Here is a 12,001-nt window from a genome sequence, read left to right on the forward strand (position 1 = left end):
CCTGAAAATGTCAGAGACCAAGTAAAGAAGTGAAATTTCTGGGCACTTAGTGGATTGCTGGAAGTGCAGCAATTCCACCAGATACTCTAAATAAAATAGAACAATCAGAAATGCCCCTGTGGCACGGAATCAAACTCTACAACTCAGTAAGAGTTATAAAGTAGTATGTTTATTACGACGTTGGGTACACGGGGGATCGCTCCACCACAAACGTGCGCGCCCGGAGCCAAAAAACCAGCTCCTTTTATTGTTTGAAATGTTACATATGCATTAGGTTTCTTAAGATAAGGAGAGAATATTACAATTAGTTCCGAGAAATTCCCCTCTTGCCCCCCCCCCCCCAAGTCCTTCTTCTTTGCACCTGTGCAGTGCCTCCTGGTGAGGGTGGGCCGGGGTCTTCAAGGGTCTTCAGGATGAAGTAAGACTCCTTCCTTTTCATGAATTTTTTGACTTTGCTTCCTGCTCATGCTCTCTGGACCTTTGGCTCCTCTTCAGGTTGTAGAGTTAGTTTTACCTGTTTGTTTTGTTAATTGGAACTTTTGTGTCTATCAAGATGTTCCAGGAAGTAAATCCTTAGTGTTATCAGGAATTGGTCATCCTTTAGCTGGTACGGCTCCTCCTTTATCTCAAAGACAGGGATTAGTTTACTATCTATCCTGTTTTCTGTAAGAATGTTATCTAGCTAACATTGCCTAAGGGCTAGCATTGTTTAAGGGGCCTCACAACTTTGTCCATATTTCTTTGCTTCCTTTTTTTCCTTTTTTGCTTTCCTCAGATCACCCCAATCTAGAAAAAAAATTACAACACCTAATGGGTACTTTAGGATATTGGAGAAAACAGGTACCTGGATTCTCCATTGCCTGTCCACTGTATTCGCTTTTATAAAAAGGAAAACTGTGGAGTTGGGTTTCAGAACATGAAGAAGCGATAAAAACTCTGATACTAGAATTAAAAACATATCAATCCCTAGGACCTGTCCATCCTCGTGACCCTATTATAGCAAAACTGGGTTTTGCAGAACATGGCACTTATTGTAGTTTATTTCAAAATGGTTCTGAGGGACCAAGAAGACCTTTACTGTTTAGCTCAACTGCATTTAAAAAGACAGAACAGAAATATTCATAGTGGGAAAAGGAGCTTTTGTCTTTAGTCTGTGCAATTACACAAGTTAAGAAAACACATCAAGAACAAGCTGTCCAGACTAGAGGTGCCTTTAAAGGGGACTGCTCCCTGAAGTGCTAAAGCTTGGACAACAGGCCCATACCAGAGTTGACCTATAGATGGATCCTGTATATTTTATAACTAATAACCATTGTGCTAGTAGCTATTATACTAAGTTATAACAAACCACCTATTCTGATGTAAAAAGTGGAAGTATTGAAGCCTGAACAACAGGCCCTGAACTGAAGCTGCTAACTCAGTAAGTAATCATTAGTGAAATATGTACAGAAGATGTAGCTGTTTTAAATGTATCTTTATCTTTCTTTGTGTGTGGATAAAATAACAGGGCCACAGAGACAGTTGTCTGGCACTGTGACCTGATGTGTGATCCTGCTCATAATCCAACTAGATAAGCAGGGAAACTCCCTTAGCTTCTCTCTTGAGCCCTGGCCAGGCTCTGGGGGAATCTAATGTGAGATGGAAACCAGATATTTCCACTTAAAACAAAGGTGCCAGCTATTCTGGCTTACTGATTTTTGGGTATAAAAGGCTGGACCCGCTCACAGCGACTTTGGAAGCCTCACCTACGGGTGGACGCACCGCGTAGGATTTCCCACTTGCCGGGAAAGGCTCAACAAATCCTCGCTGTAACCAGGGCTGCTCAGCGACTGCGGGTCTGGATGATGGTAAAATATGAAAGTGGTGATGTAACTTTTTTTTTTTTAAGCACTTTTTTTTCTCTCATGTAGTAATGATTTGATGCATTACCCTGTATTTTCCTATATGTTTGCTTTAAGTGCAATATTCTGTCTTATTGTATGTTTTCTGTATTATTCTGTTACATTATTTAGTTATCCCCAGTGAAATACACCTACTCTTTTTACTCTGGTGTCCGAATGTAATTGGTACCCTTAATCAGAAACACACCACCCCCCCCCCGAGGGAATTGTACAAAACCCTACAATTATCCTGCATCCTAAGGGGTAATCTGTTCAGCCTCCCCCCCCCCCCCAAGACCATTCTCTTTTCTTTCCTTTTCAGAAATAACCAACTCCATCAACAACATCGTGGAAACAAACACCACATCCAGCAAGCCCACCAGTAGCACTGTGAAAACAATCCTCGTCTTTAATATGAGAGTCTCTGCAGAACTGTGCCTACCCTTTAAAACCTGGACAAAAGACTCTTATCATGGTCCAACATGATATAAAAGAAATACATCAAGTGCTAACGAGAGTCAAAGGGCTGAAGAACATCGATGGTGGGAAAGCTTATTTGGATGGTCACCAACCGCAACAGGACTGTTTAATTCCATGTTCCATCCGGTCGTGATTTTCTTAATTCTAATTTTAATATGTTTACTGCTCATAATCGTATTGTATATTAAGGTTTGGAGGATGGTTAAACAGATTACTCAGTTACAGAAGTATCCCCGTGTGTATATTCTATCCCAAAATAGGTTTGGGTTTTTTTCTGAACCTAATCAAACACAAAATTTCCTTCAACTGTAATTGGATTATGGCATCCTCTGTTTATAGGCATAGAGGCAAGAGGCAACCACACTGCCACCCTATGGACAAGATAAATTGACTTTAGTCACGGGGTGGATTGTGGTGGTGCAATTCTTACCCCTCCCTGCCCCTCCTTTTGGGCTGCTTGGTGCTAAGTGTGATTCCACCCACATCCCCGAGCTATACACCAATCTGTGGAGATAAGGACTGATAACGTTAAGGAGCCTGGCTCCTGCCCCTGCCGATTGCTCGGAAATGGTTAAAATGGCCCATCAACTCCTAAGGGCCTGGCACACCTGTGCCTGGGATGTGGTCAAATGGGAACAATAACAGAGTTGCACATTCATGAAGTTCTTGTGCAACTGCTGGAAGGCACCAGATGGTATCTGACAAAAGTCAATTATCTTGGACCCTATAAATGGCGACCACCAGGGAGACCCTTTGAGCTCTCCTGGATCGCAGCGGGCCTGTGACCAGCATCTCCCCTGAGCTGAGACGCCTCTCAGGTACCAAACCCTTAAGGTGTTGTCTGCTCCAGACAGAAGGCCAGGGCGAAGTCCCCCGCTCGAGTCTCAATTATCGCCCGTTGAGGAATGCCAAGGCATTGGGAGTATTTGCTCTAAACTCGAGAGGGAAATTTTCTTTGAGCTAGCTTCTCTTCACTGGTGTGTGTGTGGGTACGTACCCTTGTTTCTGTGTGTGTATGTCCGTTCCGTGTTCATTCTACTGAATCGAAACACCTTTGTTTCTGTATTTTTGTCCGTTTTGTTATGTGCATGCATGTGTATATATATAGGTACCGTTAAGTAAGTTAGTGTGAATCTTGTCACTTTAGAATCTGAATAAGTCGCTTTTCTTTCTTTTAGTATTTCTGAATTATTTTATAATAATAAATTGCTGTTAGTTATTAATAAACCTTGATTTCTTACTAAGTATTACCGTGTCAATACTTTCATCCGTGACAGGGGTGGGGTGATAGAGTTTGCTACATGCAAAGATATAGGGTGAGACAGAGGGTGAGACAGGCAGAGGGATAGGCAGAAGGACAGAGAGGGGTGGAGATCAAGCAAGATAGACTTCCAAGGCTGAGTGGAAGAGGGAGAGAACATGGCTGGAGCAGGGGCAGAAAGGGGGGGGAGCATATATGTATATATATCTATGAGACCTTTGGGAGGTGAGAGAGGGCAAGAGATAGTGGATGATGTGATAGACAGTAAACTGTTTGTTCATCAAATTCCATTAAAGATACTGGGAGCTTGTGACATGTTTTTCCATAAACTATGTAAGCCTAAGCTTAATCTTAACTATTACATTGTGTAACGACTAACTGACTGCAAGTGCTTATCTAAGTTGAAATGCTGAAGCAAGGACTCCTATTGTACAAAAGATTGAAAAGAGGGAGAAGGGAAGAAGGACAAAGGGGAGAAAGACAAAGGGAAGAAGGACAAAGGGGAAGTGTCTGTACTCTGTAAGATATAAACAAAAGCTTTGTGAGCCACTCTCAGGAAAGCAGGAAATACGAGGAGTTGGTGACGTGAGGAAGACCCGGATGGAGCGACCCCCTAGATGCAAAGTGCGCAGATGCAGGGTACACCTCTCAGAGAGACCCGATACCGGAAGGCGGAGGATATAAAAAAGACGGACCCTCGGGAAGTGAGTGCGCGCCGTTGGTGGAGCAGGGACTCCCCGGCCGCCCAGCGCTGTTTTGCTTGTTGCCGCTTGCTAAGTAAACAATTGAAATTTTGATTGGCTCTGACTCACATCAGTTTGAGAAATCTACTTATAACAAAATTGGTGCCGTGACTCGGATAGAGGCAATCTGGTGGGAAGCCCCATACAGGGAGGCGCCCCGCTGAGTTCAGCGGCCCCGGCTGAGTGCTATCCTATCACGCCTCTACCGACGAACTCCAAAACTCGGCAACAAGCAAAAGAACACCGGTAACCCCGTAATCTTTGTGCACGAAGCCCCGGACGAAGACGCAAGGTTGTGTGAGTATAGGCCGGTTATCCGTTCGGTTGGGGTTGGGTTTCCCGGAGCGTGGTGTGTGAGACGCCCAGCAGGGCGAAGCGAGTGTGGACCCCTCGGTAGTGCAGTTCCCATATCCCGCGAGGGACTGGGTCATGAAAAGGGGGAAAAACGAATTGTGTGAGTGTGTGAAGGCGCTCCGGAAGATGGGACAGAAGAAGAGCAAGCCTTCTGATCCCATGGGTGGTGTGGGACCCAAGGTGAGGTACCCCCAAATACCACCAGATAGCCCTTTAGGCTTAATGTTAAACCATTGGGAAAATTACCCCTCTAGGCGGGGTAAGGACAAAGTAAAAATGATTTATTATTGTATGGAGGTTTGGGGAGGGAAACAAATCAGGGGGGACCATCTCTATTGGCCTGTTTTTTTTGGGTCCTTTGAAGAGTGGGTCTGTCAAGCCTTAAACATTTATGTCAATTCAAAGGAACCCTTTAGTTTGGAGGAAAGTGAATATGCACAGGCATGCAAATTATATGCAGTAGTAAAGGCTTTACAATTACTAAAAGAAAAAGTGGGAACTATATATACCGATTCTAGATATGCCTTCGGAGTAGTACATACCTTTGGGAAAATATGGGAAGAGAGAGGCCTAATCAATTCTCGGGGGAAGGGCCTAGTACATCAGGAGTTAATATCACAAATTTTACAAGCTATACGGGGGCCCAGCGAAATTGCGGTAGTACACTTAAAGGGACACCAGAGGGGGCTAAATCCTTTAGTACGGGGGAATAACCTTGCTGATCAAGAGGCAAAGAGAGCAGCGCTATTAGCACTGCACTTGGATGATCAGATAGAGGACAGAAAGCGGTGTGTTAATTGTGGAGATAATTACCTCCCCTGTTATGCTTGCTGGGACGATTTCGGGGTAGACGGCATAGAATGTGTATGTGAAAGACCAGGGTTTAAGTAGTGCTTTTTCCATGGAAAATCCTATGAAATTTTAAGCTTTACTGTTCAAGAACAAGCAAAATTAAATCAAATGGGGATTAAACAGAAAGCTAATGGAAAATGGGAACTCCTGGATGGCCGAGAAGTTCTCCCAAAACCCATAGCTACTAAGGTAATACAGCAATTCCACAAGAACACTCATTGGGGAACTCAGGCATTAGTGGATCAATTTGCAACTAAATACATGTGCATTGGGATATATGATATAGCCAAACGAGTGATAGGAGAATGTCTCGTTTGTCAAAAAGGGGGGCGAGAATTGGCTCATAGACCTTTTGCAAGAATACAAATAGACTTCACCGAATTACCAAAGGTGGGGAGGTATAAATACTTATTGGTAATTATAGATCATTTAACCCAATTCGTAGAAGCCTTTCCCACAGCTCGAGCCACAGCTCACACAGTAACAAGTATACTACTTGAAGAAATTATACCTCGGTATGGAACAATAGAAACAATAGACTCAGATAGGGGTCCACATTTTGTATCTAGAGTAGCTAAAGAGACTTTGGCTGCCCTAGGTACACAGTGGCAATACCATACCCCGTGGCACTAGCAGAGCTCAGGAAAAGTTGAACGTATGAATGGAGAAAATAAATAAATAAAATAAATAAAAAAAAACAAAACCAAAAAAACCCCTTACCAAATTGATGTTAGAAACCAAAATGTCATGGGTAAAGCGTCTCCCTTTAGCATTGTTAAATATCAAAACTCAACCCCGAACCGATGTAAGTATTTCTCCCTTCGAAATGTTATATGGGATGCCCTATAATTTAGAAATACCACCAGATCACCCCCAACTTGAAGAATTAAAGATAAAATCCTATCTGATACAGCTAATGGCAAGGGGAAAACAACTGCAGGCTCGGGGGATGGTAGTACAAAGGCCTCCATTGGATGTGGCCATGCATCAAATCCAACCAGGAGATAAAGTACTAATCAAATCATGGAAAGAATCTTCTTTGACCCCCCCGTTGGGAAGGACCCTATGTTGCTCTTATCACTACAGAAACTGCTGTTCGGACTGCTGAGAAGGGGTGGACACACGCAAGTCGCATAAAGGGACTTATACAGGATCCGACCTGGAAAGTGACCAGCCCCCCTGGGGATCTACGAGTCACCCTTCAGAAAACTTGAAAGAACCTACGAAGGACTCGATGAGTGAGACCCTGATATTTTATCCAATTGAAACTTGTATTTGTTTTCCCTTTATCTGCATAAAGTGTAATGTATGTAAAGAAGACTGGTGGGTTCATAATGCACATGGAATAAATCTTCGGTCTAGTTGCGAACAGTGTTATCAACGAGAACGGAGATTAACTAATCAGGCCCTAAAAATTGGAGTAAAAACGGGAAAAATAATTGAGGATTCGAAAACTTGGTGGGAAATATTTACCAAAGGGATAAATCCCGAAATAGAGTGCACTCACCCTAATTGGCCTACTGAATATCACCCTCAGATCCTAAGGGTGATCTGTAGAAAGCAGATCCCCTGGGTCCCCTGCCGTGGACCCAAAGTCAAAATTAAAAACTAGGAGGCCTACGTGTCCCGGAGCAGAGGTAAGCGTACCCCTGAAGAATACGGCTGCTGCCGAGAAGATGGAACACCCTGCTGCTCTAAGCAACAGAGTAGGCAGAGGAGGCAGAGACGTACTGAAGTGGGGAAAACTTTGCTACCCTACTCTGAGGAGAAAAAGACCTCTGAGAGGGGAGGGCCAGATAGGAGTGCCAAACAACCTGATTAAAAAAAAAAATATATATATATATAAGAGAAACTACATAAATCTATAGAATCCCACCAGCCTTTTGAACATACCCTAACTAACCTAATACCATGACCCTGGTCAGACACTTATTATGGACATACGGGAAGTATGGGTACAAATTTGTATGGGATGAGGTTGACAACCACCATATTAAATAATAACCGAACACTCCAAACATATAAATAGGAAAATTCATCCCATACCTGGACAACTAAAAAAGGAGATGAGATACAAGTAGACTGCAGAACATTCAATGTAAGTGTGATAACTCATCAGCCCCCTTTGACTCAAATCGTTATAAGAGACAAGACGGGATCTAAAATAACTCAAACCCGTTGTGAGACTGAGATCTGTTGGTATGCGTTTACTGCAACCCAACCGGTGTCCATAGTTTGTTTGGGGGGAACCAGGTCAGGAGACCAGGTTGTATCTTTCCGATTCCCACTGAACATACAGGAGGAAACTATAACTACTCCTACTCATACTGTTCCAACACAACCAACTGCCGTGTTTAACCCAAGAATCTTTAGAATCGGCCCATATGCAATTAGAAATACAGGTCAACAACAAATGTTATTTAACCTGGCGTGGTCTCTCAAATAAGTTGAATTGCTGATACAAAATAATGTTTCAAATATTCAACCAACCTGTTCACCTTTCCTAAAAACCTCTTATAAAGGTTGGACAACCTGGCTACAAAAACGAACTCCTCCTATGAAAAGAATACAGAGAAACTTAACCGGCGTTTTGGAAACAGGATTAGGAGTTTTAAATAATATCGACTCGGAGGTAATAATGAACAAATTGACAACCTCAGTTAATAATTTAAATGATTTACAACAACCTTTGTAATCTTCCTTATTGGCTTTGGGGACAAATCAGTAGCTGTTGTCAAATATATTACCAAAAGGGGAAAAGGTAAATATAAAAGATCACGAATTGATTACAGGTACACTCGGTATGCTCCAAAATAACCTATCTTTGGCTCTCAGCTGCATCCAGGCCCAAATATGGATGCAGTTGGTAGCTACTTCAATTATAAAAGAAGATGAAGAAGGAACCCTCCCTACTGAAATTCGGAGAATAATTTGGGACAGTACCACTGATTTTGAAAGGAAACTCCAATCCTGGTGGAATCTGGTAAACTTTACCTATGACCCCATCACAAATACAGCTACTGCCTTTGTACTCACTGTTCATAATACCACCATATACCAAATTTACCCTGTCATTTCATTAAAACTAAATCACAACGGGACCATACTCTATCCTTCTGAGCATAGAGTATGGGCCCGAAAAGTAAACGAAAAATGACAAACCGTCAATTTAGAACCTTGCATTGTACGAGGACAACAAGGAATTATTTGTGAAGGCAATGCAATTGAGGCACAAGATATTTGTTTAGATATCGAACAAAATATTTACCACTTTGAGGTCCATCCCAATGAAAGTCCTAAAACAGTACTCATATATATCGGCAAAGGTTGTGTATGTTTGAGGACGGTTTGTGAATTCTTAACCGTAGACAAGGTCATAGTAGAGACTAAAAATTATTCAAATCTCTTGTGGTGGTTTGACCTTGGCTAAATGCCAGGTACCCACCAAGTCGCTCTATCACTTCCCCCCCTTTCCCCTTTTTTTCTCAATAGGGCAAAGAAGGGAAAGAAAATAAGATAGGAAAACAAAACAACCCTTGTGGGTAAAACAACAGCAGTTTTAATATAAGCAAAGCGAAGCAAAGGTCCGCGCGTGGAAGCAAAAAAAAGAAAACAGATTTATTCTGTACTTCCCATGAACGGGCGATGTCGAGCCTTCTCAGGAAGCAGGGCTCCGATACGCGTAGTGGTTGCCTCGGAGGACCAAGGGTGACCCCACCCCCTTCCTCCTTTCTCCCAGCTTTATACTGAGCAGACGTCATATGGTCTGGAATATCCCTTTGGTCAGTTCGGGTCAGCTGTCCTGGTTGTGTCCCCTCCCAAGATATTGCCCACCCCGTCCCACTGTGGGGGGGGAAAATGTTGGAAAGAGTCTTGGTGCTGTGTAAGCACTGCTCAGCAGTAGCCACAACACCAGTGTGCTATCAACACCCTGCCAGCTCCCAACATAAAACACAGCACCATGAGGGCTGCTACAGGGGAAAACCAATTCTGGCTCAGCCAGACCCGATACATCTCTGTATTTACAATTTCACAAAGATAATCGAATGTGACTTTTCCTATTTAGCCCCGGTCATGTCTCACCAACTCCTGCAATCCAATTATACGTTAATACATAATCTACAACCCACACCCATTGGAATGAATCTCACTTTGGTTAAGCAGTTACTTCAACACAAAGACTTAGTTAAAATTTTAGAGAAAGTTTGAGAAAATGGACAAAAAAAACCCCAAAAACTAATAACTGTTCATCACAATGTGGAGGAAATACACCGAGTCTTGGAAAGAGCAAAAAGAATGCAGAACATAAATGGTGGGACACCCTTTTTGGATGGTCACCTACTGCTACAGACATCTTGAATAATTTGTGTCACCCCATTGTGGTTCTCTTGATATTAATTTTGATCAGTTTAACTTTGTCAATAATATTATATGTTGTAACTTGGAAAATGATGCAGCGGGTAACATATCTGATGTCTGTCACCCGTCCAATACTCATTAAAACCAAAAACGACCAATTAGATGACGACTTTAAAACAAACAAACAAACAAACAAAAACCAACAAAAAAACAACTCTCCTGTTAACTCAACAAAAATTGCAACAATTTGATGAACAAAATGATAAAAAGAAAAAGGGGGGATTGTGATAGACAGTAAACTGTTTGTTCATCAAATTCCATTAAAGATACTGGGAGCTTGTGACATGTTTTTCCATAAACTATGTAAGCCTAAACTTAACCTTAACTATTACACTGTGTAATGACTAACTGACTGCAAGTGCTTATCTAAGTTGAAATGCTGAAGCAAGGACTCCTATTGTACAAAAGATTGAAAAGAGGGAGAAGGGAAGAAGGACAAAGGGGAGAAAGACAAAGGGAAGAAGGACAAAGGGGAAGTGTCTGTACTCTGTAAGATATAAACAAAAGCTTTGTGAGCCACTCTCAGGAAAGCAGGAAATACGAGGAGTTGGTGACGTGAGGAAGACCCGGATGGAGCGACCCCCTAGCTGCAAAGTGCGCAGACGCAGGGTACACCTCTCAGAGAGACCCGATACCAGAAGGCGGAGGATATAAAAAAGACGGACCCTCGGGAAGTGAGTGCGCGCCGTTGGTGGAGCAGGGACTCCCCGGCCGCCCAGCGCTGTTTTGCTTGTTGCCGCTTGCTAAGTAAACAATTGAAATTTTGATTGGCTCTGACTCACATCAGTTTGAGAAATCTACTTATAACAGATGAGACTAAGGGGAGGAAGTAGGGGAGGAATAGAGGGGGGCAGGAATCTAGATGCTGAGAAAGAGAGGATGAGAGAGCATGGGGTGGGGGATCAAAATGCAGGTGTGCAAGAGCGAGACTGAGAAACAGAGAGGCTGAAGCGGGGGGGGGGGGGAGGGGCAGAGACAGGGTGAGGGCAAAAGAGACCTTGAGAGAGGCAGAGACTGAGAGAGAGACTCAGATCAAGAGAAAGAGAGAAGTCCAACGACAGTGAGACAGAGACTGGGAAGGGGGGGGGAGGGGAAGGACGAACAGGGGACAAGAGAGTGAGACAGAGAGGGGGGTACAGGGAGGAAGAGATCCAGATAACGTGAGACTGTGAGAGAGGCCAAGACCAAAAGAGAGTAGTAAAGAGGCAGAGAGTGGGAGAGGTGCACAGCAAGACAGAGACACAGAGAGGCTGAGACCTGCCGAGACAGTCTGAGAGAGAGAAAGTAAGAGGGGATGAGAGTGGGTGGGTGAGGCGGGAGGGGGGGGGGGGGGCAGAGGTGAGATGGGGAGGTAGAGAGAGGGAAAGAGAGGGGACAAGGCAGAGAGTGGGAAGGAAAGAGATCGATCCAATGACAGAGAAGGGGTTGAGACTGAGACAAGAGAGTGAGACAGAGACTGTGAGAAACTGTGGACTAAGGTATTGTTTATTAAGATTTATGTTAAGCTCAATGTAAAATTAGACGACAGAAACCACTCATGCAAACAACCACTGGACGCCGCCTGTGTGAGATAAGATAACTGTAATCACTCACACAAACTTAACCAGATACTGCTCATGCAAGATAACTACCAGATTTCCAGGAAGCGACAAGAAACAGGACAAGACGGCCCATATAAGGATATATGAGTAAAAGATCAACTATGAGACAAAGAGGGAAGACTTCTTACTTCAGCCTCAACAAATACCAGGAGGCAGGAAACGACCCCCCTAACAACAACTGAAGCATGCGCGGAGTACCTCCACTACCTCATGAGCAGGGAAGTAAAGATGTATAAAAAGGGGACTATTTGAACTACTCAGCACGGCAGTTGGCGGAGCGCAGACTCCCCTGCCGTCCAGCGCTGTCTTTGCTCATATTCTACTTGCTATAATTAATAAAGATTGAATTATAGTCCATTGTGGTCTCAATTTATAACAATTCCTGGTGCCGTGACTCGGATAAGGAACGGT

The 12,001-nt window shown here is 43.4% G+C and overlaps 1 protein-coding gene across 11 annotated transcripts in view; it reads left to right on the forward strand.

The window, feature by feature from the left end:
• The window catches only part of LOC141917857 (protein Hook homolog 3-like), a 170,464-nt gene extending 168,177 nt beyond the window's left edge, over positions 1 to 2,287 (forward strand). For 7 of the 11 annotated variants that reach the window (XM_074811453.1, XM_074811463.1, XM_074811454.1 and 4 more), the window contains one exon: positions 2,203 to 2,285. In XM_074811453.1, the coding sequence (XP_074667554.1) occupies positions 2,203 to 2,266 (64 nt within the window). In that variant the 3' untranslated portion in view covers positions 2,267 to 2,285. Of the gene's footprint in view, positions 1 to 2,202 lie in introns of all 11 variants that reach the window. The other 4 variants (XM_074811459.1, XM_074811460.1, XM_074811457.1 and 1 more) reach the window with 3 other exon arrangements.
• Positions 2,288 to 12,001: the final 9,714 nt, after the last annotated feature.

The sequence above is a fragment of the Strix aluco genome, chromosome W (genome assembly GCF_031877795.1).
Source record: "Strix aluco isolate bStrAlu1 chromosome W, bStrAlu1.hap1, whole genome shotgun sequence".
In the NCBI taxonomy this organism is placed as follows: domain Eukaryota; kingdom Metazoa; phylum Chordata; class Aves; order Strigiformes; family Strigidae; genus Strix; species Strix aluco.